This window comes from Culicoides brevitarsis, chromosome 3 (assembly GCF_036172545.1).
Source record: "Culicoides brevitarsis isolate CSIRO-B50_1 chromosome 3, AGI_CSIRO_Cbre_v1, whole genome shotgun sequence".
Classification (NCBI taxonomy): domain Eukaryota; kingdom Metazoa; phylum Arthropoda; class Insecta; order Diptera; family Ceratopogonidae; genus Culicoides; species Culicoides brevitarsis.
In genome coordinates this window covers 27,847,669-27,870,753 of record NC_087087.1, presented here as the reverse complement: position 1 = coordinate 27,870,753, position 23,085 = coordinate 27,847,669, and the positions used below count along the sequence as shown (strand labels likewise).

The 23,085-nt window shown below is 26.7% G+C and overlaps 2 protein-coding genes across 3 annotated transcripts; one reads left to right on the top strand and one right to left on the bottom strand.

Annotated features, from left to right (window-relative positions):
- Window positions 1-1,531: 1,531 nt before the first annotated feature.
- LOC134836194 (leucine-rich repeat flightless-interacting protein 2) lies at window positions 1,532-23,085 on the bottom strand. Of its 2 annotated transcripts, XM_063851466.1 has the most exons (7): window positions 22,745-23,085; window positions 20,437-20,649; window positions 4,615-4,896; window positions 4,189-4,552; window positions 3,978-4,130; window positions 3,077-3,261; window positions 1,532-2,422 (listed from the first exon to the last, which is right to left on the bottom strand). In XM_063851466.1, exons 2-7 carry the CDS (start codon window positions 20,539-20,541, stop codon window positions 2,312-2,314), a joined length of 1,200 nt encoding a protein of 399 aa, XP_063707536.1. In that variant the 5' UTR covers window positions 20,542-20,649; window positions 22,745-23,085; the 3' UTR covers window positions 1,532-2,311. The 2 variants fall into 2 exon arrangements, with proteins under 2 accessions (XP_063707536.1, XP_063707535.1); XM_063851465.1 differs by lacking the exons at window positions 20,437-20,649; window positions 22,745-23,085 and adding an exon at window positions 5,084-5,711.
- LOC134833400 (sodium channel protein Nach-like) lies at window positions 13,506-16,329 on the top strand. The gene is made up of 5 exons (XM_063847709.1): window positions 13,506-13,882; window positions 14,563-14,928; window positions 15,002-15,480; window positions 15,742-15,884; window positions 15,937-16,329. The coding sequence occupies exons 1-5, from the start codon at window positions 13,506-13,508 to the stop codon at window positions 16,327-16,329; spliced, it is 1,758 nt and encodes a 585-aa protein (XP_063703779.1).

Sequence of the window (23,085 nt, the reverse complement as noted above, 5' to 3'; positions counted from 1 at the left end):
TAAAATACGTTGGAAATGTTTATTTTCGAAATTATGAAGTTTGTGAAGAGAAAAAATTTTCTGAATTCTTTAGTTCATTGATTTTTTTAAATTTTCTTTAGATATTCGCCTTAATAAATTCAAAAAATAAATAAAATAAAAATAAATAAATAAATCAAAATAAAAAAAAATAAATAAAATTTTTACGAAATACAATTAAAAATTTAAATAGGTAAAATAAATAAAAATTAAATAAAAAATGGAAAACTCTTTAATTTTTTTTTTTAATTTTATCGATTGAAAAATCATGAAAAATTGCAGATTCCGATAAAATCATACAAAAAAAAAGAAATTTGCTGTAAAAAGATATTTTTTATTGAAATATATAGGAAAAAAAGTTTTTTAAGTCACAATAATTTTTTTTAATACCTATTTTTATTTTGGGATTTTTTACTAAATGTATGATTTTTCTTCAATTATAGTTTCAAATTTTAAAATAACTTAAAAAATTACAAACAAAAAACTTAATATTTATTTTTTTATTTCCATTTTTTTATTTATTTAAATTTATTCGCCAAATTAATTAATAAAATTTTGTTTAATAATTTAAAACGGATAAAAAAAGAAAAGAAAAAACTCGAAATAAGGCCGCTCCAAATGAAAATCAAAAATAAAGTCCAAAATTTTTGAAAATAAAATGGGGGGGGGGGGGACAAAATAAAAAAAAATTTGAAATACTTATTTTCATACAAAATGACAGAATTTTAGCAATTTTTGATCGTTGATCAACATTTTTGTTGTTTTTTAATAATCTCCTTTGAAATTTTCAAATTAAAAATTGATTTTAGATCATTTAAAGCTAAAAATTGAAAAATTAAAATTTTATAAAAAATAACTGAAAAAAATTTGAAAAGAAATTCAGTAATTTTATGAAAAATATTTTTAGAGAAGAAAATTTAAGTTAAAATATGATTTTCAAAACAAAAATTAAAATAATTGAAAATTTTTTATAAATTTTTTTAAAAATTTATTGAAAAAATATGAAAATACACCAAAAAATTATCAATTTTGATGAAATTTTTTACTTTTTTTTTCATTTTGCCCCATTGGAGTTTCGACATTTAAAATGGGGCATCGGACTTTATTTTTGATTTTCATTTGGAGCGGCCTAAAATAATAAAAAATGCATTTTTGGTGAAAATGTAAAGAAAAATATCAGCCAAATAACACAGAAAAAATGAGAAATATCAAGAAGAATTTTACATTGAGAAGCTTCCATATCCTTGTACTGTGATTTTTTTAATCCAATGCTTCCTGAAAACTTCTGAAACTCCATTCATCATGTTGTTCTCCAAGTAAAATCATCCTTCAATTTTGATTAAAATTATAAATTTCTGAAAATTCGATAAAAAAAATTATTTTTTTTGCAATCATTTTATTTCATTTACTTTTTTTTTATCAATTTTCATTTTTTTATTATTTATTCTTACAACTTAAATAATATAAACAATAACTTTAAAATTATTTTATTAAATAGATTTTTTTTGCAGTAATAGGTATTTTTTTTCATGTAGTTCTATTCATCAATGTGCCTTAATAGACGCCATCTTTTTTTAATTATTTATTTAAATATAACAAAATTTGCTCATACATTTCGGAGTAAGTAAAACGGGGCTTTAAAAACATAACTCTATAAAAATTTCTAATTCTTCTGGAGTACTAAATATATGACACGAGCTAAAATGTTTGGATGGCATAAGCACGCTTTTTTGATTTTTTTTTGTGTGTTGTATAAAAAATAAAATTAAATCCTAAAATGATATGGTGGTCGTGTAATAGTAGTAGTAACAATAATGTGATTTTTATAGTAAAATAAAAAAAAAATGTTAAAGCTCATTGAACGAAAATTGGTCCTAACTAAATATTTTTTATGACAAAATAAATTAATAAGTTAAGGTTTTCTTGATGAAAATAAGAAGAAAAAAATTAAATTTAAAATTTTCAAACTGTCTTTCCAAATATAATACACATCGTCATTTTTCTTTTCTTTTATATAAATTAATAAATACTCCTAAAAAAGTTTTTTTTTTCCTAATTTTAAGTATAATAGTTTACTTTTAGGTTGTTAACACTACTAAATGTATATTTTTATGGCTGGGCTGTTTTTTCTTTTGTTTATCCTTTCCTTTTAAAAAATCTACAATATTACACTTAAATATTGATTTTGATAAAAAAGCGTTTTTTTTTTTTGTTTTGCAGGTGAAATGAGGACCTTCAGTTTGACATTCATCTATTGGCATTAAATTACGTAGCAGCTCTCGTGACAAAATCATCAGAGATCCTTCAGCAGGGCACTTTTTGCATTCTTTAATTTGTCTAAGCGCTTCAACAAGTGATTATTCGCTGTTTCAAGTTCCTCAAGGCGTTCCATGGCTTCACGATTCTAAATTTTTAATAAAAAAAAAATTATTAGAAAATTGCAAAATAAATTTGAAAAAAACACAAAGGGCACCTCAAACATTGAAAAAATTAGAGGGCACTCTGTTGACTTTTAAAGAAAGTTATTGTGGGATTTTCTAAAAAATTGACTCAACAAACAGAAACACAGATTTTTTTTTAAATAGAGAAAAATGGCGAAAATGAGAAATTTTTATGAAGCATCTTCGATTTAGAGCTCAAAAAATTGTTAAAAAAATCACTCATGTTAGTTAAAGCAACATTATGAGCAATAACATACAGGCGCGTAACAAACATGAATCCTTACATTGCGACTGTTTTACGAGTTTTTCGATTCAATTTTTTTTTTTTTTGATAAAGAATAATTTTTATGAAATGATTTTTTTTTTGAAACTATTGAAAAATGAGGTGTGTTGGTCAATTTCTTTACTTATTGGCAGTGACATTCGTCCCACAGTTCAATAATCATGGGCTGTAAAAATATAATAAATGATAAGAAGAAGAAAAAAAACAATAAAAAATGAACCCATTTAAGCGCGATTCGATAAAAAGCATCAATCTTAAGGCCAAATTCGTTGAAGAAATATTTTTTTTGATCGATTTTAAGTTTTTTAAATGCAAAAAAAAATGAATTTTTTACCTCTCTTTGTAATTTTCGTCGTTCGGTCTTCAAATCAGCCTCTGCCTTTTCTGCAGCTTCCGATGTACTTTTATACCGAATAACTTGTGATTCTGATCTCGCTAAGCTCGCTTGAAGGCTCGCAATTTCTTGTTCAGCTTTTTGTAATTTGTATTTGTATTCCGATAGGAGCTTGTTAGCTTCTCCTAAAATAGAAAGAAAAAATATTAATAAATTTAAAATATTGTCCCAAATATTTTTTTTACAAATTATTTTTTTTTTTAATTTTTCAAAATTAATATTTAAAATATTTTTTTAAATTATTTAATTTTTTTAATTTTTATTTTTTTATGTATTTATTTTTTTAAATTAAAAAAAAAATAATTAAAAAATAGAAAATTTTTAGAGATAAATTTCAAAGTACTTTGAATGGTTTTCTTTGAAAAAATATATTTAAATTAAAAAATAAGTTTAATAAAAAAATATTAAAAAATAAATAAATTAGTTAAATTAAAATTTATATAAATTAAATTATTAAAATAATATTTTAATTAAAAAATTAATTTAAATTAAAATTTAATTAAAAATTAATTTATTTAAAAATTATTTTAATTAAAAAGTTAATTATTTTAATTTAAAAAATAATTTAATTTAAATCAAATTCGATAAACGAAAATTTTTGTGATTTTAATTTTTTTAATTTTTGAAATAAAAATTTAATTTTTGAAATAAAATTAAAATCTTCAGAAAAAAAAAATTTTAAAAATAATTTCAAAGTATTTCGAATGTTTTCTTTGAAAAAATATAATTTTGTTAAATAATTTATTTAATAAAAAATTATTTAATTAAAAACAAAAAATTTGTGATTTTTAATTGAAAACAGGAATTTTTGGAATAAATTTTAAGCGAAAAAAAATCTTACTTTGAGCATCTTCTAAATCATCATCTTCAAGGGAGCCATTCATTGATCCACTGCGTCGTCCTCTGTGTTTGGTGTCGTTTAACTGTTGTCTGAGTTTCGTAATTTCTTCCTGAAGTTCTGATTTTTCTTCAGCAAATCTCCTGAGTCGCACGTCTAAAATAAAAAATTTGTTAAAAAATGCTAAAAAAAATCATTTTGTGAAAAAAATTACCTAACGATCCTTGAACTGTTCCTAACAAATGTGCATTCTCCACACTGACTAGAGCACGTCGGGCATCTGTGCCCTCCTCATTTTCGATTAAAACGATTGTCAGCCCCTGTTCCGCAATCAAAGTATCACGTTCGTGCAACTGACCCGCCGTTAATCGCAAATCCTCGGACAATTTGTCATTTTGTCGTTTCAGGGCGTCGTGATCGCGACACTTTTCTCTATATTCCCGCTGAAGTTGCGCATACGTCTCTTCCATATCCTCTAATTTGTCTTTGAGCAGCTGTATCTGGTATGTTTGTGATGCCCGTTCATTGTCCAGTTGAGCATTTGTGATCATTGCTTTGCGGAAACGTTCTTCAACGTCCTAAAAAACGAAAAAAAAAATTAGAAAAATATTTAAAAAAAATATTTTTAAGATTTTTTTACCTTCAATTCGTGCCGCATATCCCGTAAACTACGATTTTCATCTTCGACGGAGTCCTCGCTGCTTCTCCGCGAGTTCTGCGTGTTGTTATTCATCCTTAATGAATTAGCTGCGACTAGCCTACTACGTGAAACAGGATCTATTGCAGTCGCTGACTGCTGTTGCATGTCAAATTGCCGGTCCGCGTTTTGTTCTTGCTCTTTTTGTTGCCGTTCCAGCTCTCGCATTCGAATTTCACGGGCTTCTGCTCTCGCTTGTCGTCTTGCCGCAAGTCTTGCTTCAGCCTAACAAATAAAAAAAAGAGAAAATTAATAATTTTTTTTCAAAAAAAATTTTTTTTTTATAATTTTTTTGCACAAAACATCACAAAAGAGACACAAAAGACGCAGACACAAGAAATACCAGCACCTTTTATCCCGATTTCAAGACCCAGCTGACACAAAAATGAAAAAAATTATTTTTTTAACCTACTATTTCGTTCGCTTTCCCAAAAAATTCTGAAATTAAGACATCATCTTCGGTCCTACTTTCACTCTCGTCAATGGATCTCGATCGATTACCGGATAAATTTTGCGTTTCCTCCTCCTCAATGTCAACTGGCGTCAAATCCATCGACTTTGACGCTTGCAGCGGACCCGGACTTTGTAAAATACTCATGTCAGAACCTTCGCCAACGGTCAAATTCACATCTGAGATCTCTTCTGAACGGATTTCTGAAGCGGCACTCATGTCTTCTTGTGCATCCTCGAAATCGCTCGAACTAAAGTCAAACTCTTCTTCCTCGTTCGCGTCACTGTCATTTTCGTTATTTGGAATGTTTATTGGAATGCTGCTGATTGAAGATGAGCCATTGTTGTTCGTTATTGGCGCTTGCGATGGTTTCACAATTTGAATTTCTGTACTTCCATTCACGTGAATTATTTTTTCATTTTCACTGCGATTTTTCAGTGACTCGGTTTCGTCGTTCACCTTAATTGTCAAAACTAACTTTGTTGTATCGTGATTTATGTGATTGTTGTTGTTGTTATTTTTTGGTATGATTTCGTCACCGTTCATGTCACTTTTTAGTTCTTCTTCCATTGTCTGTTTTTTTTTTTTATTTTTTTTTTTAATAATTTTTCAGAATTTTGTTGGATTTCAATTTTTCTATAGAAAAAATTATTTTTTTTTATATAAAATTTTTGGAATAAACTTGAAATTGTTGCTTTACTCATAAATTGCGGAGTTCTTTGTATTAACGTGAGCGTTTTATCATTTTTCGTGTACGGTTATCAAGACAATTTGTAATGCAAAAAATTATTACAGACACATTCAAAGAATGGCTTATCGGGAACATTGTCGTTTGTACTATAAATAATGTTTAAATTAGGCCAATGCGATAATAGAAAATGTTTTTTGAGTTTTATTAGTTCATTTCGAGATGTACAAATTTCGGTTAGAGATCTAAAAATTTAATTTCGAGATTTTAAAATTTTATTTCGAGAAGAAAAAATTTCATTTCGTGAACTTTAATCTTAATTTCAACTCATGGAAGTTCATTTCGAGATCTAAAAATTTTATTTCGAGAAGGAAAAATTTCATTTCGTGAACTTTAATCTTAATTTCAACTCATGGAAGTTCATTCGAGATCTAAAAATTTTATTTCGAGAAGGAAAAATTTCATTTCGTGAACTTTGATATTAATTTTAACTCATGGAAGTTCATTCGAGATCTAAAAATTTCATTTCGAGATCTAAAAATTTTATTTCGAGAAGGAAAAATTTTATTTCGAGATCTAAAAATTTTATTTCGTGAAGAAAAAATTTCATTTCGTGAACTTTAATCTTAATTTCAACTCATGGAAGTTCATTCGAGATCTGAAAATTTCATTTCGTGAAGGAAAAATTTCATTTCGAGATCTAAAAATTTTATTTCGAGATCTAAAAATTTCATTTCGAGAAGGAAAATTTCTATTTAGTAAACTTTAATCTTAATTTTAACTCATGAAAGTTCATTTCGAGAGCGAAAAATTTCATTTCGAGATCTAAAAATTTTATTTCGAGAAGGAAAAATTTCATTTAGTGAACTTTAATATTAATTTCAACTCATGGAAGTTCATTCGAGATCTAAAAATTTCATTTCGAGATCTAAAAATTTTATTTCGAGAAGGAAAAATTTCATTTCGTGAACTTTAATCTTAATTTCAACTCATGGAAGTTCATTCGAGATCTAAAAATTTCATTTCGAGATCTAAAAATGTCAAAACCAAACATTTTAAACTATTGCACCAACCTTAATAAAATTCATTTAGTCGCGTAGATAACAAATTTATCAAGCTCCATAAAACTAACCTATTTACAGGTTCTCGAAAATAGACAAAAGAGTCTAAATTAACTGAAATGTCACATACGCGAGTAACATGTGGGTGCGAATGATGAATAATTTCGCAAACCACTTCATCAATAATATTTGTAGAAAACTTCACGTATATTAACGACCCAAAAAGTATTATTTTTTTAAGTTCGAACGTAGGAGAAATGCCTTAAAAACTCGTTTAAAACACGTAGTTGGATTGCAAATCGGCCTTAATGAGCATCCAGACACAATGTAAAGCTTTATCAATTGGCTCGAAATGCAATTAAAAATAAATAAAATTTTTAAAGAAACATTACCGTAAAAGGTAATTTCTATAAATTCATACGAGATATTGCCTTTTAAAAAAATATTCATGAATTTTGCTAAATGCATCTTGATTTTGCATCGAATTGAAACGAATCCAAAAGAAATATCTTTTCAATTAGAGCAAACAAGTGTTTTAAATCGATATGACGCGTCGTCGATCCATCAAATCGAGAAATAACCGACGTTCTCGTGTTTCAGCTGAACTCAGATACTGCAAATATTTTTGAAAAAAAATTATAAAACGCATTTCATAATGAGTGTCAATTACATTTCTCCGACGTCAAAATAGTAAGTTTAAATCTATTGGATCAGATTTCCCACTTGTTCATGCTTGAAAATACTTTTCTAATAAAATTATATTGTGTGACATAATCGATTTCGTGCCTCAGTTACTTTCATCAGTTATTTACAATTTTTCGATTTTTTTTTCCAATAGCGGTTTAAATATTTATTTGTTCGACCAACATCTGAAAACTCTTTAAAAATATTTCGTAAATGATGATGATTCGAATGTTTGCGTGAGTCAAATATTTTTCTCACTCTCTGCCGCATGCAAATAACGAAGCAAAAAAAAATTAAGAATACAGCGAAAAATATGGAAGAAAAAGGGTGTCTCAATAGCAGACCGAGTGTGAATGATCTCACAAAACGAAAGAAAAAAAAAATACTTTATTAGCATCTATACGGCGTTTCAGCTAAAAAAAATGAAGAGATATGGCATTTTTGTACAAAATAAAAATTACGTCACACAGTGTGAAGTGTTTTTGTCTGTACGTTCAATTTATTTACAAGTTGTGAATAACTACTTATTTTTCCCTTGAATGGGACTCGTTTTCATTGTTGGTCGTTTTTTTTTAATTGAAATTGATTCTAAAATTTTTATAAGTAAATTGATGATTGGACTTTTTTGTAATTCTGAATTATTTATTTAAACATGTGTAATTGACTAACGAGTTAAGAGGCAAGTGCAATGAGTGAAAATGTTTCATAAATTATTTTTATAATTTTTTTTTTTAAATTAAATGTTTGAATTTTTTATATTTTTATTTTTTTTTAATATTTTTTTATTTAAAAAATAAATTATTTAAAATAAAATAAAAAATCCCAATTTTAAAAAAAATAAATATTTGAAGTTTTAATTATTTTTTTAAAATATTTACTTCATTCAAAAGTTGATTTTTAAATTTTTTAAAATTATTTATTTAATTATTTAAAAGTTTATTATTTAATTATTAATTAGTTAATTTTTAAAAGTTTTTAAATAATTTTTTTTAAATAAAAAAAAATAATAAAATTTAATTCACAAATCAATATAAAAAATATTTATTTAATTTAAAAAAAATCTTCGTATTGAAAATTTTAATTAATTTTATTGATTTCATTTTAAATTAATTTAATTAATTTTTTATTTATTTTTTTAAATTTATAAAAACTTTGAAATTAATTTGAATAAATAAACGAAAAAAAAAAATTTAATTAATTTAATTTTTTAAAATTTTATTCAAAAAATTTTTTTATTTATTTTTTTCAATTATTTTTTTAAATATATTTAAATAATTGAAAAAAAAAATATTAAAATAAAATATTTTTAATTATTTATTTAAATTATTTTTTTTTTAAATTTTATTAAAAATTTAATGATTTTAAACATTTTTTTAAATTTTTTTATCTAACGAAAACATTAAAATTTAAAAAAAAACTTGTTAATTAAAATTAATGAAATTTTTAATTAAAATTATTTTAAAAAAATTAATTTTTTAAACCATTTTTCGAATATTATTGACAACAAAAATCGAAAATTATAATTTTTAGAAAAAATTTCTAATAAAAAAAATTATGTAGGATGAAAAATGAATCATTTTTGCTTATTGCACTCGCCTTTCACAAAAAAAAATAATTTGAAAATCACCGATTTATTTGTACATCTGAGTCATTTGACAATTTTTTTTTTCGCTGTGCGAATTGAATTTGCACCAAGATGTTTACTTTTCGATTGACTCATGTGATTCAAGTTAAAATAATTTTTTATGTGGAAGTAATTTTCTTATTAAAATACTTTCTTTGAAGCGAAAACCCGTGTAAAACTGTAAAATAGTTGTACATTTAAATGCGTATTTTAATTTCCTTTTGAAACAAAACTGTTGCATTGTCTTTGTTCCGCATCAGGTAGAAACGACTGAGAAAAAGTATTTCAAGAACAGATTTCACACAACAACTGCTAATAATAATAAAAACGTAAATTGTAAGAAAATCCAGATTTTTCTCTTTACTGATTAATATTTTAATAATTTTTATGCATTATATCATCATGGAAGCGTTTCAATGTCAACTTGTCCAGTTTTTTCCTTCTCTCTTTTTGTTTTGTCTTCATTGATTTCATTTTTTGCTTTTTATAAATCACACCTTGTACTCATAATTTCTAATAACTTTAATCAAACAGGTATTTTTTTACACAAACAGGTAGAATTATGGCCTGTCTGTCTCTTTTATCAAGTTAGAATTTGTAGAATTTTTTGATTTTGGAGTCACTGATGCACTTTGGAGCTCTGATTGTCAACAAAAATGACTTGCAAGTAGAAATTTAATTACGACACAATTTCTCCGAAGTAGAGCAAAACAATTTCAAGTTCAATTTCTCACAAATTTTCGCGAAAACCGCGAAATTCTAATCAAATCGCGTCCTTTTAACACGCACTTTTGACGCTTCTTGAGCAAATATTCGCTGTACTCTGCTGGAATTTTTATTCATATTTTTTTTTGTTATATATTTATTTAAGGTGGTGATGTTTCATTTCCAACCATCGAACAAACACTAACAACTCCTTTTACTTCACAGAAAGATGATGTGACTGAAGACCCGTACACGCCGCATACAGACATCAAATAATTAATTTGCTTGAAAAATTTTATTATATAGAACGTTGTTCGGCTGTAAACAACGATTCATGTGAACTGACACACACACATGTGATAAACTTGTTAGTTTTGATACACAACTATTAGTTTTATTACCTATAAGCTTTCCAGTTTCACCGCGAAGGAAGAGTATCTCAAGCACAATACACTCAAGCAAACGGAGACAGTTGTGTTAGTTCACTCATCAAATGTTCGTCTCGAGAGTGAAGTATAGCGTAAGAAGAAGAATCGAAGAAAGGAACTGGAAGACGAACTGTGAACATGAATGGAATGACAATAGAGACACGTTGGTAAGTACATTTATGGAAGGTGCGTAAATTTTAATTGCAAATTGTCTGTTACTATTTTAATATTTTTCGAATTAGAATTTTTTATGAGGTGTCTCAATGGAGAAAGAGTAAAAATTCTATCGAGACATTGCAGAATAAGTTGGTTCAAAAGTCAAGTAATATTATTTCTTTATTTCGACAATTCAAGTCTCATTAGTCTTAATTAATTTGAATATTAATTGCTTATTACCGTAATGTACATAATTATAATGGAAAAAATCCGTTATGAAATTTAAAAAAAAATATAAAATTAATAGAACTTTAATTTTGAAGTTATTTAAAATTTAATTTTTTTTAAATATTAATTAATTAATTTAATTTAATTTATTATTTAATTTAATTATTTAATTTTTTTTTTTTTTTTAATTTATTTTAGATATTTAATTGATAATATTTGAAAAAATAATTTTTTAAAAATAAATAAATTAATTTTAATTTTATTTAATTCAAAATTTAATTATATTAAATATTTTTTCTATAATTTTTTTAATTTTGAACAATTAATTTTTATTTATTATTACTTTTTTTTAACAAAATTAAAAAAAAAATAAATAAATCTCGTAAAATTAATTAAATTAAAATAATGAATATAATTAAAATAATTTTTGAACGAATTTTATTTTATTTATTTATTTTTTTTTTGTTAATAACACGGATTTACTTTTTCCAATAGAATTATCTACATTACGGTACTTTATAGAAAAATGTTTTTTTAGAATCGAGTCAATTAGAATAAATTCGAAAAAATGTTCTATTAACCATTAAAAAGATTTTTTTGAACATTTTTTACTGAAACGATTAAAGGACAAAGCTCATCTATTAAAAATTTTAGTTTTTGCCATTTTATTAGCGAATTGTCTGATCTTGAAGAATCGTTCAAACTTCAAAAAAAACTTTTAATCTTCTTTTACAGAACATAAAGGGTAAATATCACTTCAACAAGAAACAAAAAAAAATTTCAAGGAAGAAAATCAAATGAATCAAAGCCTTCTTCTGCAATAAAAAATTGTTCTGTTTACGTGATCTTGGATGCAAAGATCGATTTAAATTGCCTCCATATGTGCAACGTTTGAATCTCCTGAATATGATGACTATCGAGGATCGTTTTGGTATAAAGTGCGCCACTTTCACACATGATATACTGAGCTCCAACATTGTGTCGAATGTCATTAGAAATAAACTTGTCGAAGGGAACCATCAATATGAATTTAGCCATTCGACAATCAACTACAACAAGAAAGTACTCATTCCTCGCTGCATCAGATTTTTTAATGACTTTTCCAACCTCATCAAATTTAACGCGCAGAAACATTTTAATAGCTTCAAATTATGATCTTCGTCTCAGTGAGATCGAAATCTGTTTTTCACAAATTCGCTTCTTGATGCAAAACTTGACTTCTAAGAAAGTACTAAATTTACATGAGCTCAAAAAACTTTTTAATTTAGATCATTTTTAAAGTTCAAAGACCTTGTTTGGAAGCTATGAGCTCTTTAAAAGCCATTGGGATCAAATCTCTCAAGGCCGAAGGAAATTTAAGTATCATTTAAATCCAAGACTTCGAGCTAAACTCCAAAAAAAAGTTTATTGTTTCATCCCAGGTTGACTGAACTCCACGCTCGATCGGAAGTCATTCTTTAAAACACAAAAAATAGGTCGCCTCGTGCTTCAACGAGCGTCAATAATTCATCCGTTTGTTTCCCATTCCATACCAAAAGTCATATAAAACCATTAGAGAAAACAATCTAAACACTTAAAAAGAAACAAAGATCCCCCCCTCTTTAACACTTGCTTTGACAATATTTTATTGTAGTATTAACAGAAAAAAAAACTAATTATAGATGGATGGAATTTATTGTTTCACTCAAACGTCTTAATCTCGGGATTAAATTTGGAATGTGGAAGAATGAAAAATCTTCACTTACATGATATTTCCATGTGCCTTTTATAGCTAAACCTTTTCCAAAAAGGACATAAGTTTGATCGCCTCCCAAACAGTCGCCTAATGACGACGGCTCGAATGTTGTCGAAGGTAATTGAAGAAGTGAATTTAGCACTCTTAAGACCATTTTTCTAAATTTTTACACTTTATTTCTAACTTAAACCGAGAATTAATTAATTTTAAATTAATTTAATACAAAAAAGTTATTTAAATTAAGGATCGTCCAGAAATTTAATAAATAATTTACATTTAAGTTAAATTAACGGAAATAACTTTAGGAACTTTCTACCGAGAAAACGTGTTGATTGTTCAACAGTTCGAGACAAAATGAAAAGAAAATCACGTGGAGACAGAAGAAAACGTGCATTAAATGTTTTCACACCTCTGCACGGGACATACGGGAAAAGTCTATGGCACGAATGAAAATTGATGTAGACAAATGATGGAACAAAAAACTTTCTTTCTCTATTCTAAATATATTTTTAGCAGACTTTCGAGTTTTTGTCGTCGTCTTCTTCTTCATCGTTCCAGAGATTGGCAGACAAAATGTGTCGAAATACTTTTGTTTATTTTTTTTTGTACATTTTATTTCGAGAAACGTGTAGCAGACACACTCCCTCAACTAATCACCACTTTATAAATGACAAGCACACATTTTCTCTCGAATTCCCAAATAATTCATCGACCACATCTACCAAAATACATAATTGGAATAATTGAAGTGATAGGCAAGGTAGAACAAGGGGACATAATTTTTCGACAAATTTAAAAAAAAATATCTCGGGAGACGTGACAACTTAAGTAGATAGAATTCGGTAACTGCCTCGTTAAGAGATGCATTCTTGAGAAACGGAAAAATCAATCACTGCCAAGTTTTTTCTCCAAGCTCATCAGGATACTTGACATAGGTCATGGAACAAATTGTCACACTAATTAACTATTTATTACCCCAAAGCATATCATTAGCGATATTTTTGGCCAAAAAAACGTCAGTCTAGTAAAATTTTTCGTACCAATCACACGTTTTTCGAATAAAACTCCTGAAAAATGTCAAGTGCAGCTTTTTCCGCTGTTCCGTCAGCTTCGGGATTGCGAGATCGCGTTTTAAAGCTTCCTTGGTGGAGTTCCCTCAAAAATGTCACGTATGAGCTGTGTATGAAGTACAGCATTCATGGCTACAAAAATTTGGTCGAGGCGAAAAGGATGTCTCTGGAAAAGTTCATTTGGTTCGTTGTTCATGTCGTTGCGGCAAGTGTCTCACTTTGGATCGTTTGGAGTACGTGGACCGAATTTACGGATAATCCGACAATTACGACGCTGGAAAGTCAGAATTATCCCATCGGCAAGAAGGCCTTTCCCGCAGTTGCGTTATGCAATATTAATCGCATTAGTAAATCACGCGCACGACAATATGCGATACAATTGTGAGTTATTGATTTGCTCATTAAAGCTTAGTTTTTGCTTTTTTATTCTGAAAATTCAGAAAAATTATTTTTTTTTTGACAATATTTGAATAAAAAAAAATTGTAAAAGAGATTTTTTAAAATTCGGTAAAAATTTTGAGCATTATTGGCCTGAATTTGTTCAAAATTTACAAAATTTTTCATACTCGTTATGTGTGTAAAAAATATTTTTTTATTTTTTTTAAATTTAAAAAAAAAATAAATATTTTCTGAAATATTTTTTTTTTTATTATTTTTAATGTATGTATAAAAATTATTTTTATTACCTAAATTTTATTTTTTTCTTAAATAATATTTTTTAAATTTTTAAAAATTTATTTAGGTATTTTTAATTTTTTTTTTAATTTATTTATTTTTTATCGCATTCCGTTTTTTAATTATTTTTAAATTTATTTTTTTTTTAATTTTTTAAAATTTTTTTTTTCTCAAATATTTTTTTTTTATTTTTTAAAATTTTTAAATTAATTTTTTTAAATATTTTTAAATTTAATTTTCAAAATTATTTTTTTTTAATTAATTTTTTTAAAATATTTTTTTAAATTTATTTTTTTAATTTTAAATTTTTTTTAATTTTTAATTTTTTTTTTTAAATTTTTTATTTTAATTTAATTTTAAAAAAATTTTTTTAATTTTTTATTTAGAGCTCAAAAGTCAGTTGAACAACAAAGACTCGAAGGAAATCTCGATGCTGAAGTTACAGAAGAATTAATTGCGAGATATTTCGCAAACATTCGTTATCTCGGGCGATTACTTGACTTTGACATCGAAGGCAACGAAATATTTTTGAGCTTTCAGGAGGAATTAGAAGTGCTCGATCCGGATCCGCTATTAGGAATGTGGGACGTTCAAAAAACCTTCGAATATTTACGTCCGAATTGCGAAGATCTTTTACTGTCATGTCGTTTCCAAGAGGTTGACCACAATTGCACAGAGTTGTTTAAAGCGCGTCGCACAGGAATTGGCGTTTGTTGTGTCTTTAACTCAGCGAGACCTTCGGGGGATAAAACGTAAGAAACAATTTTTTTTTGATTTTTTGTTAAAATTTTTTTTGAAATCTCTCGAAAAAAATCTAATTTTTAGCGACTTAGCCCTTGATGCTGCCTTTCCTGTCGGAATTGGATGGAAAAATGGCTTAAATATCGTCGTAAATACCTCAACGGCGGACTATTACTATCCAATAATGAATTTTCCGGGCATCTTTGTCTTGCTTGCTGACCCAATGGAATATGCTGACATAACAACGGGCAACGCTCGCACGGAGATAATTGATCCCAATACGGAAAATTTTATCAGAATTTCAGTCAACGTTTACGAATCTGACTCGGAAGTGAAAAATTATGCTGTCGAAAAGCGAAATTGCAAATTTAGTGATGAGGATTTTGAAGAATATCGCGGAAGGTATACGTACACAGAGTGTTTGATCAAGTGCAAAATCAAAAGTATCATCGATCTTTGTGGATGCATTCCGTTTTTCATGCCTATTAATCACGTGGATTTGGTGAAAAATACAACGCTGAGATGTACATTGCAGCATATTCCTTGTTTGAATAAATATCGAGGTAAATTTTCCATTTTTGAGGTGAAAAATTATGGGAAATTCGTGAAAAATCAGGAAATTTTAGGAAAACTCTTCAAATTAGAAGAGTAAAGTTCATTGCATAACACAAAATTAAATTTTTTAAAAAAATTATTGCATACTTTTGGGCGAAAATTTCTTCTCTAAAAATTTTTCTTTGGTAGAACGAAGTTACGGGTCCCATATTTTTCGTAATTTTCTCGAATTTTTCAGTTTTTTCATAATTTTTTTCATTTTTCAACAGTAAAATGGCGAACAATTACCCCTTCAGTGCCCGATATACCCGGATTGGAACAAGAATATCAAGATTCCCTCAACTGTCCTCAGTGTTTCTCCCTTTGCGGCTACACTCAATACAAATTAGAAGGAACTTTCAATCCAATTATTGTAAGAAAAATCAAAAAATTACGAAAAAAATCTTAAATTATTTTTTTTTAAGAAAAATCCTCCCGGTGGAATGCTCCAAAATTACACAAACATCACGGATATGTCCATTATTCGGGTATTTTATGCTGAAGATACCGGTTTGCAGTACAAAATTAGCGTCACAAACACGTGGTTTGACCTTTTAAGTACTTTCGGAGGCTTATTCGGACTCTTTTTGGGCTTTTCCATCATGACAGTGCTGGAAATTGTCTATTTCTGTTGTTTTCGCATGTATCAGTATCTCACGCGGCAATTCGATGACGAAGAAGACGACTTAAAAATCAGTATCCGAAAGGAAATGTATCCAAGTCGAAAGTTGCCGCCAAGTTACAAGGAAATTGAACGAAGTCTTGTCTCCGGATACAATCGAAAAATGAAATTACACGAAGTTTATGAGGAGGAATAGCCAGCTTTTGTGATGTTTTTCGAAATTATTTCATAATTAGCACCTTTGAATGCATTTTTCGTGTGGATTGACAGCACTTTTGATCAAAATTCTACAAGTCATGGTTTTTCGAAGTTCTTATAAAAGACAAATTTTCTTCGTTTTTTCGTTCAAAACTAATTTTGACTTCTTCAAGTAAAGAACTTTCACGAAAAAAACATGAAACATCGTCAAAAAAATCGATATTTCTTGAAATCTTTCCTTGATTTCTGTAAAAACACCTCCGTGCCTGGTTATAAAAACATAATATCCGACGACATGCCATTATTTGAGAAAATTATCTGGGCAATTGTGAATTTGGCAGTTTTTTCAGTGTCAATGTTCATTTTTGGACAATCTTTGATCAAAATTAACGAAAATCCGACAGCAGTGACGCTCGACAATCAATCGTACGACGTTCACAATTTGCATTTTCCGGCAGTTGCTGTTTGTAACATCAACCAAATGAGTCGAAAGAGGGTTTATGAGTATGCGAATTATTTGTAAGTATCAAAAAAAGACGAAAATTAAAGTTTTTTAATGAATTTTTTTTTTTAAAAAGAGCTCAGAAAAAGTTTGTAAATGCAGTCAAGGAAGAAGATGTCGAATATTATTTTAATAATTTGAAGTACATGGGACATTTGTTGGTTTTTAATAAGGATGCTACTCCTGAAATGATTGATTTTCAAATTGATTTGGATACTGTTGATCCGGATCCGGTAACAGGATTTTGGAATGCGGAAAAAGCGATGCGTTTGGTAAGAAATTACATTAAAATTTTTAATTTTTTCAAAAATTTTGAATTTGAAAATGCTTAAATTTAATAAATAAATTAATTAATTAAATTTTAAATTAATTAAATTAAGCTTAATTTTTTTACGATTTTTAAAGAAAAAAAAATTTTTTTCACATTTTCAATGAAATTTGTATTAAGACGTCTTTTGACAATTTAAAATTTAAAAAAAATATTGAAAAATAATTTTAATTAATTTTTTTAAAAATTAATTAATTTAAAAAAATAAAACATATTTTTAGGATGAAAAAAATCATTATTATTTTTTTATAACTTTCAATAATTATTTTAATTAATTTTTATATAAATATTTTAATTAAAAAAAAGTTATTTTTTAAATTTAATTTGATAATTAATTAAATTTAAATAAAAATTAATTTATTTTTTTTTAAAATAAAAATAATAAATTAATTAATAATTAATATAATTTAATTAATTAATTAAAATTATTTTTTTTTTTTATTTTTTTTTTTATTTTAAAAATTTTAAAATAATTTTTTAAAAATTAATTTTATTATTTTAAATTTATTATTATTGTATTTAATAAAATTTATTTTCATTTTTTTTTGTTTTAAAAATTTAAAAAAAAAATAAATAATTTTATAACGACTTTAATTTAATTAATTTAATTTTTTTAGATGGCCCCTAATTGCGACGAACATATTTTCAGCGTACAATACAACGGAAAATTTTACAGCACCAATGAATCATTTTTCCTGAAGAAAGCTGATGAAGGATATTGTTGCATGTTTAATTACTTGAGACCTCCTTACACAGTATAGTAAGTAATAAAATATAAAAGTCACATTAAAATCGCATTAAAATTCAATTTCAGTAACGATTTTGCGGCAGAAACGAAAACATTTCCCGTAAAAGTCGGAAAATCGAATGGTTTGCAATTTTTACTCGTAAATAACGTGTCAGATTATTATTTTGCCACAATGAACATGATGGGTTTCCAATTGTTGACCTTTAATCCGTTCGAGTATCCCGAAGCTTTGACGGGAAATTACCGAAGAGACATGCTGGAGATGGGAGTTTCTTCAATGTTTGAAGTGCATACCGAAGTTTTTCGAGCTAATAAAGACATTAAACGATATTCGAAATACAAGGCAAGTAATTTTGTGCGATTTTATCAAAATTTTTGATGAATTTTCGACTTTTTAGCGAGGATGTGTCTTTTTCGAAGAAGAATTTGAACTCTACAATGGACTTTACAAGTTTTCCGAATGCTTGCTGCGATGTAGAATGGAATCAATTAAAGCTCTGTGTAACTGTCTGCCGTATGTTTTTCCAATGAATTTCAAGGATATCGCCACGAATGACACTCTTGTGTGTTCTTTGCATCATTTGAGTTGCTTGTACAAGTACAGATGTAAGTTTTTCGTTAAAAAATTGATTTTCTTACTAATTTTTTTTTTTTTTAGTGAAATTTCGTACTTGGTACCCGTTAACGAAGGAATTAAATGAAGTCTTTTTAGAAGGTCTTGAGAGCGAAATTCTCGATGGCATGTACTGCCCGGATTGTTTCCCCGACTGCATGCGCACCAAATACACTCTGTCCTCATCGTTCGCTGATCTCAAAAATCTACCGCGCTCCTTTCAGCATTTGACAAATACGACATTTACGGGAGAAACGAGCGTCGTTAAAATTTATTACAACAAACAGCAAAGTTCCATTTATTACGTGGACTTGGTTTACACGATTCCCGAGATGCTGAGTGTTTTTGGAGCCCTTCTTTCAGTTATTTTTGGATTTTCCATCATTAGTGTGCTCGAAATACTTTATTTTGGCATTTGGCGCACATTTCAATACTACCGCGGGCATTTTGAGCACGAAGAAGAGGAAAATGAGGCACATGTCGATGTCACGAACTACAAATCAATTGAACAAGCATTACTGAAAATTGGCGTAAAGCACAATTTGGTGTCACAAAAGACGGATTTTTTCCCAGAAATACAAAAATTTAATGGAAAATCGAGGGTTGCGTGGCAAGAAAGTCATCAATATTACTAAATTCAGAGAGATTTTTGGATACTTTTGCAAATTTTGAGTGAATTCTATTAAAAATCCTGAAATTCGAGTGCAGCAAGTCCCAAAAAATAACATTTTTAGAATGCACAAACTTTAAAGTGACGTTAAAATTCACATAAAACTTGGAGAAGAAGTATGGAGACCGAAATTAAACAAATTAATCGCAATTACAGCACTTGATACTTCACAAATTTCTCTATAAACAAAGAATATTTAAGTCAAATAATAGAAATTTCCCAAAATATGTACTTTCAAAAGACATTAAAAATAATTTTTTAAAATTAATTTAAAATTAAATTAAATTAAATTTAAATTTAATTAATTTTTTTAAAATTAATTTTACTTTAATTAATAATTAAAATTTTATTTAAAATTAAATTTAATTAAAATATCGTGAAAATTCTCCAAAATTGAAAGAAGTTCGGAAAAATTTGAAGAAAAATTTTATTTTTCATAGACATAAATTTAAAATAATTAAATTTTATTTTTTTAATCCTTTAAGCTACGTTAATGGACTAAAATTACTAAAAAAAATATTTTTTTTAAAAACTTTAATTTATTTTAATTTAATTTAATTTTTAATTAAAATAAAAAAAATAATAATTAAATTTTAATAATTTTTTTTAAATTTTTTTAATTTAATTTTTTTTATTTTAATTTATTTTGAAGCTCTATTTGGCCTAAATTTCAAAAATTTATCAAAAATACGAATTATTTTTTACCCAATTTAGCACAATTTCATGTCTTTTTAGCAAATTTTCACTAAAAATAATTACTTGTCTTTCAAAAAATTGATGTTTAAATCGCTTATAACTGTAATCGGAAATAACACATTCCAACAGTGGGAGAATTTTAGCATAAATAAATAGAGTTGTTGTTGAGAGATTGTTTTATTTTTGTACTGAAACACATTTAGCAGAACAAGAATTTTTATTTGAACTTCCGTTTCCGGAAATATGTTCAAAAAGAAAGTCAATCTGTGGTTTTTTCCAACTGATAAAACGCTTTTGATTGACAAAAATTTGATACAGCATCAAAAAAATGAAGATTAATGATGTTATGAAACAGCGACATGTACGAGGGGGACCTTTTTTAATTTTTTTTCAAAGACGGAAAATATTTTTTCTTACGAATTAATTCTAATTAGTTTGTTTACTGATAGTTTGAAATCTGTTAATTGAGCAGAAGATGACGAATGACTGCGATCATTCAAGCAAATTTCTTCACGCAAGACGAAAAAATTAAAAAAAAAAACACTTACCTCCTTGGCGATTTGATCTAAAGCTTGATCCTCTGCATTTGTTCGTGAGCTAACGCGCCTTCTTCCGCTGGCGCCGGGACTTTCCATTTCATTCGTTATTGGCATTTTTTATGATTTTTGCACGAATAATATTGTTTCTTGAATTCTGTTTCAGATTTTTAATTTTTTTTTTCAACACAACGGACAATTATTATTAAAATTTTTCATGAATTTCTTGATTTTTAGTCACAATAAAGGCACAGGAAAGCACGAAGTCACAGTGTTGAGGACATGAAGTGATGAAATTGGACGAGATACACATGAAAAGAAAAAAAGTAGAAAAAAAAATTATAGTTTGGTGTCATAAATCAGTAAATAATGGTCACATAATGTCGTAAGTCGTTCAAACATTCATTAAATCACATTACGAGACTCCGTTTCACTTTCTCAATCAATATTTTATAGACAATTTTTTTGACATTTGAACTGGATGTAACCGAAGAAGAAGAGTTTCCACACACAGAAAAAAAAAGTACTTGAGACATGTGTGTGCCATTAAATGCATTTTATATTGACTGAAAGGATAAAAATGAAAGGGGGGAAATGTCTGTATCTTCTTTTTATTTTTTTTTACTTTTAGGTAAGTGCAATAAGAAAAAATGTTTTGTTTTTAATTCAAATTAAATATTTATTTTTTTTAAACTAAAGTTTTGATGATTTTAAAATTTCAATTTGAACATAAAAAAAATAATAAATTTTAATTAAATTTTAATTGAAATTTTTGAAATTAATATTTCAGATTTTTTAACTTAAAAATTGATCGAAATTTCACTAAAAATTTTATTAAAAATAAATACCAAATTTAATTAATTTTTTTGAAATTATTTTAATTTTTAAAAATAAAAAATTTAATTTAATTTTAAAAATAAAAAAATAAAGTTTTTTTTTAAATAAAATTTAATTTAATTTTAAAAATAAAAAAAAATAAAGTATTTTTTTTTAAATAAAATTTAATTTAATTTTTTTTTACACATAAAAATTTATTTCAATATATTTTTTTTATAATAAATTGAAAGTTTAAAGTTTCCCTTTTTTAACAAAAAAAAATATTAAATTAAAAAATCTTGAAAAAAATAAAAAATTAAATTAAAATAATTATTTTGATAAAATAAAATTATTTTTAAAATTAATATTTAAACTAATATTTTTATAAAAAATATATTTTAAAATGTATTAATTAATTAATTTATTATAATTTAATTTTGAATTAATTTACTTTATTTTTCATTATTATTATTTTTTTTTTTACTTGAAATTGAATGAAAATTTTAATTATTTAAATTTAAAAGCCTTATTTACTGTATTATTTTGAAAAATTTCTCTAATTTTTTTTTCTTTTTTTGTAATAAAATTTTTCGATAGAAATTTAAAAAATTAAACTTGAAATTTAATATTATTTAATGAAAAATAAATAAAAAAATTAATTATAATTATTTATTAAATTATTTTTAAAATAATGAAATTTTAGAGTTAAAAAAAATTTAAACATTTTTCTTTATTGCACTCGCCTAACTTTCCCTTTTTCTGGCAATGCTATATCAAGAAAAGGAAAATTTTCAGATGAATATTTGATCATTTCTTCGGCAGAATCGAAAAAACACACAAACTTTCAATAACAGCAAGTGTACTTTTCTGGGTCGTGAACTCACCACATTCGCATATAAATAAATAAGAAGAGACGACGACTCGCCACAGTCTTTGTATTGATGTCAATTGCAATCTGACGATATATAAAAATAATATAATGGAGATGCGAACGAACGAGCGCAACAAATTTAAATTTGTGACAATCAAGCGACCTACGAGATGATTCACGAGAGAAATTCTGAATCAAACAGCAAAAAAAAAATGAGGAAATAATAAGAAATTAATAATTTTCCTCTCGGAACTCGATTTGTAAAAATAGATTACGAGAAAAAAAAATGACAATGATCTCGCTGGTTGGTCTTACAATAATAACGTAGTGTAAATTTGTTCAAAAAAAATAACCATCTGTGCAGTGTTTTTTTGATAAATCTCTTCGCTACGCACGAGACAAGCGATAATTGGGGCAGGACGTTGGCACTTCCGCTTTCGACTTTCGGAACTTCTTGCTTCGGCTCGATCGATATTGCACAAAAACAAAACATGTGAATGTCCTAAATACTTGCAAAAATTTAATTTTGTGTCAAAGTGAGAAAAAAAAATCTGTCGCTGTACGACGTCTGTGGCGAAATACGAACAAAAATAATAATCGAAAGTGATGCGAAAAAGATGTGCTGTAACTTACCTCCTTTATGAATTTTCGTCGTGAAAACGGTGCCTCGAGACTAATTCCATGGAAAATACAAACTTTGTAACACTTGGACCCGCACAAAATGCTCGCGAATGCCGAAAATTTCACATAAAAATTAAACTTTTTTTTTTTTGCCGAAACACTTTGCACAACACCCACCTACCTTAAATCACATATTTTTCCGTAAACGACGACGTTTCTATCGCATCTTTCGCGATATTTGGTCACAATGGGTGTCAATTTTGTCTCTTTCGGCAGACTTTTCAATTAATTCGCTCGATTTTTCCGGAGATTTTGTGAAAATTTGTCTTCGACTTGGAAATCGCAACTGCCTG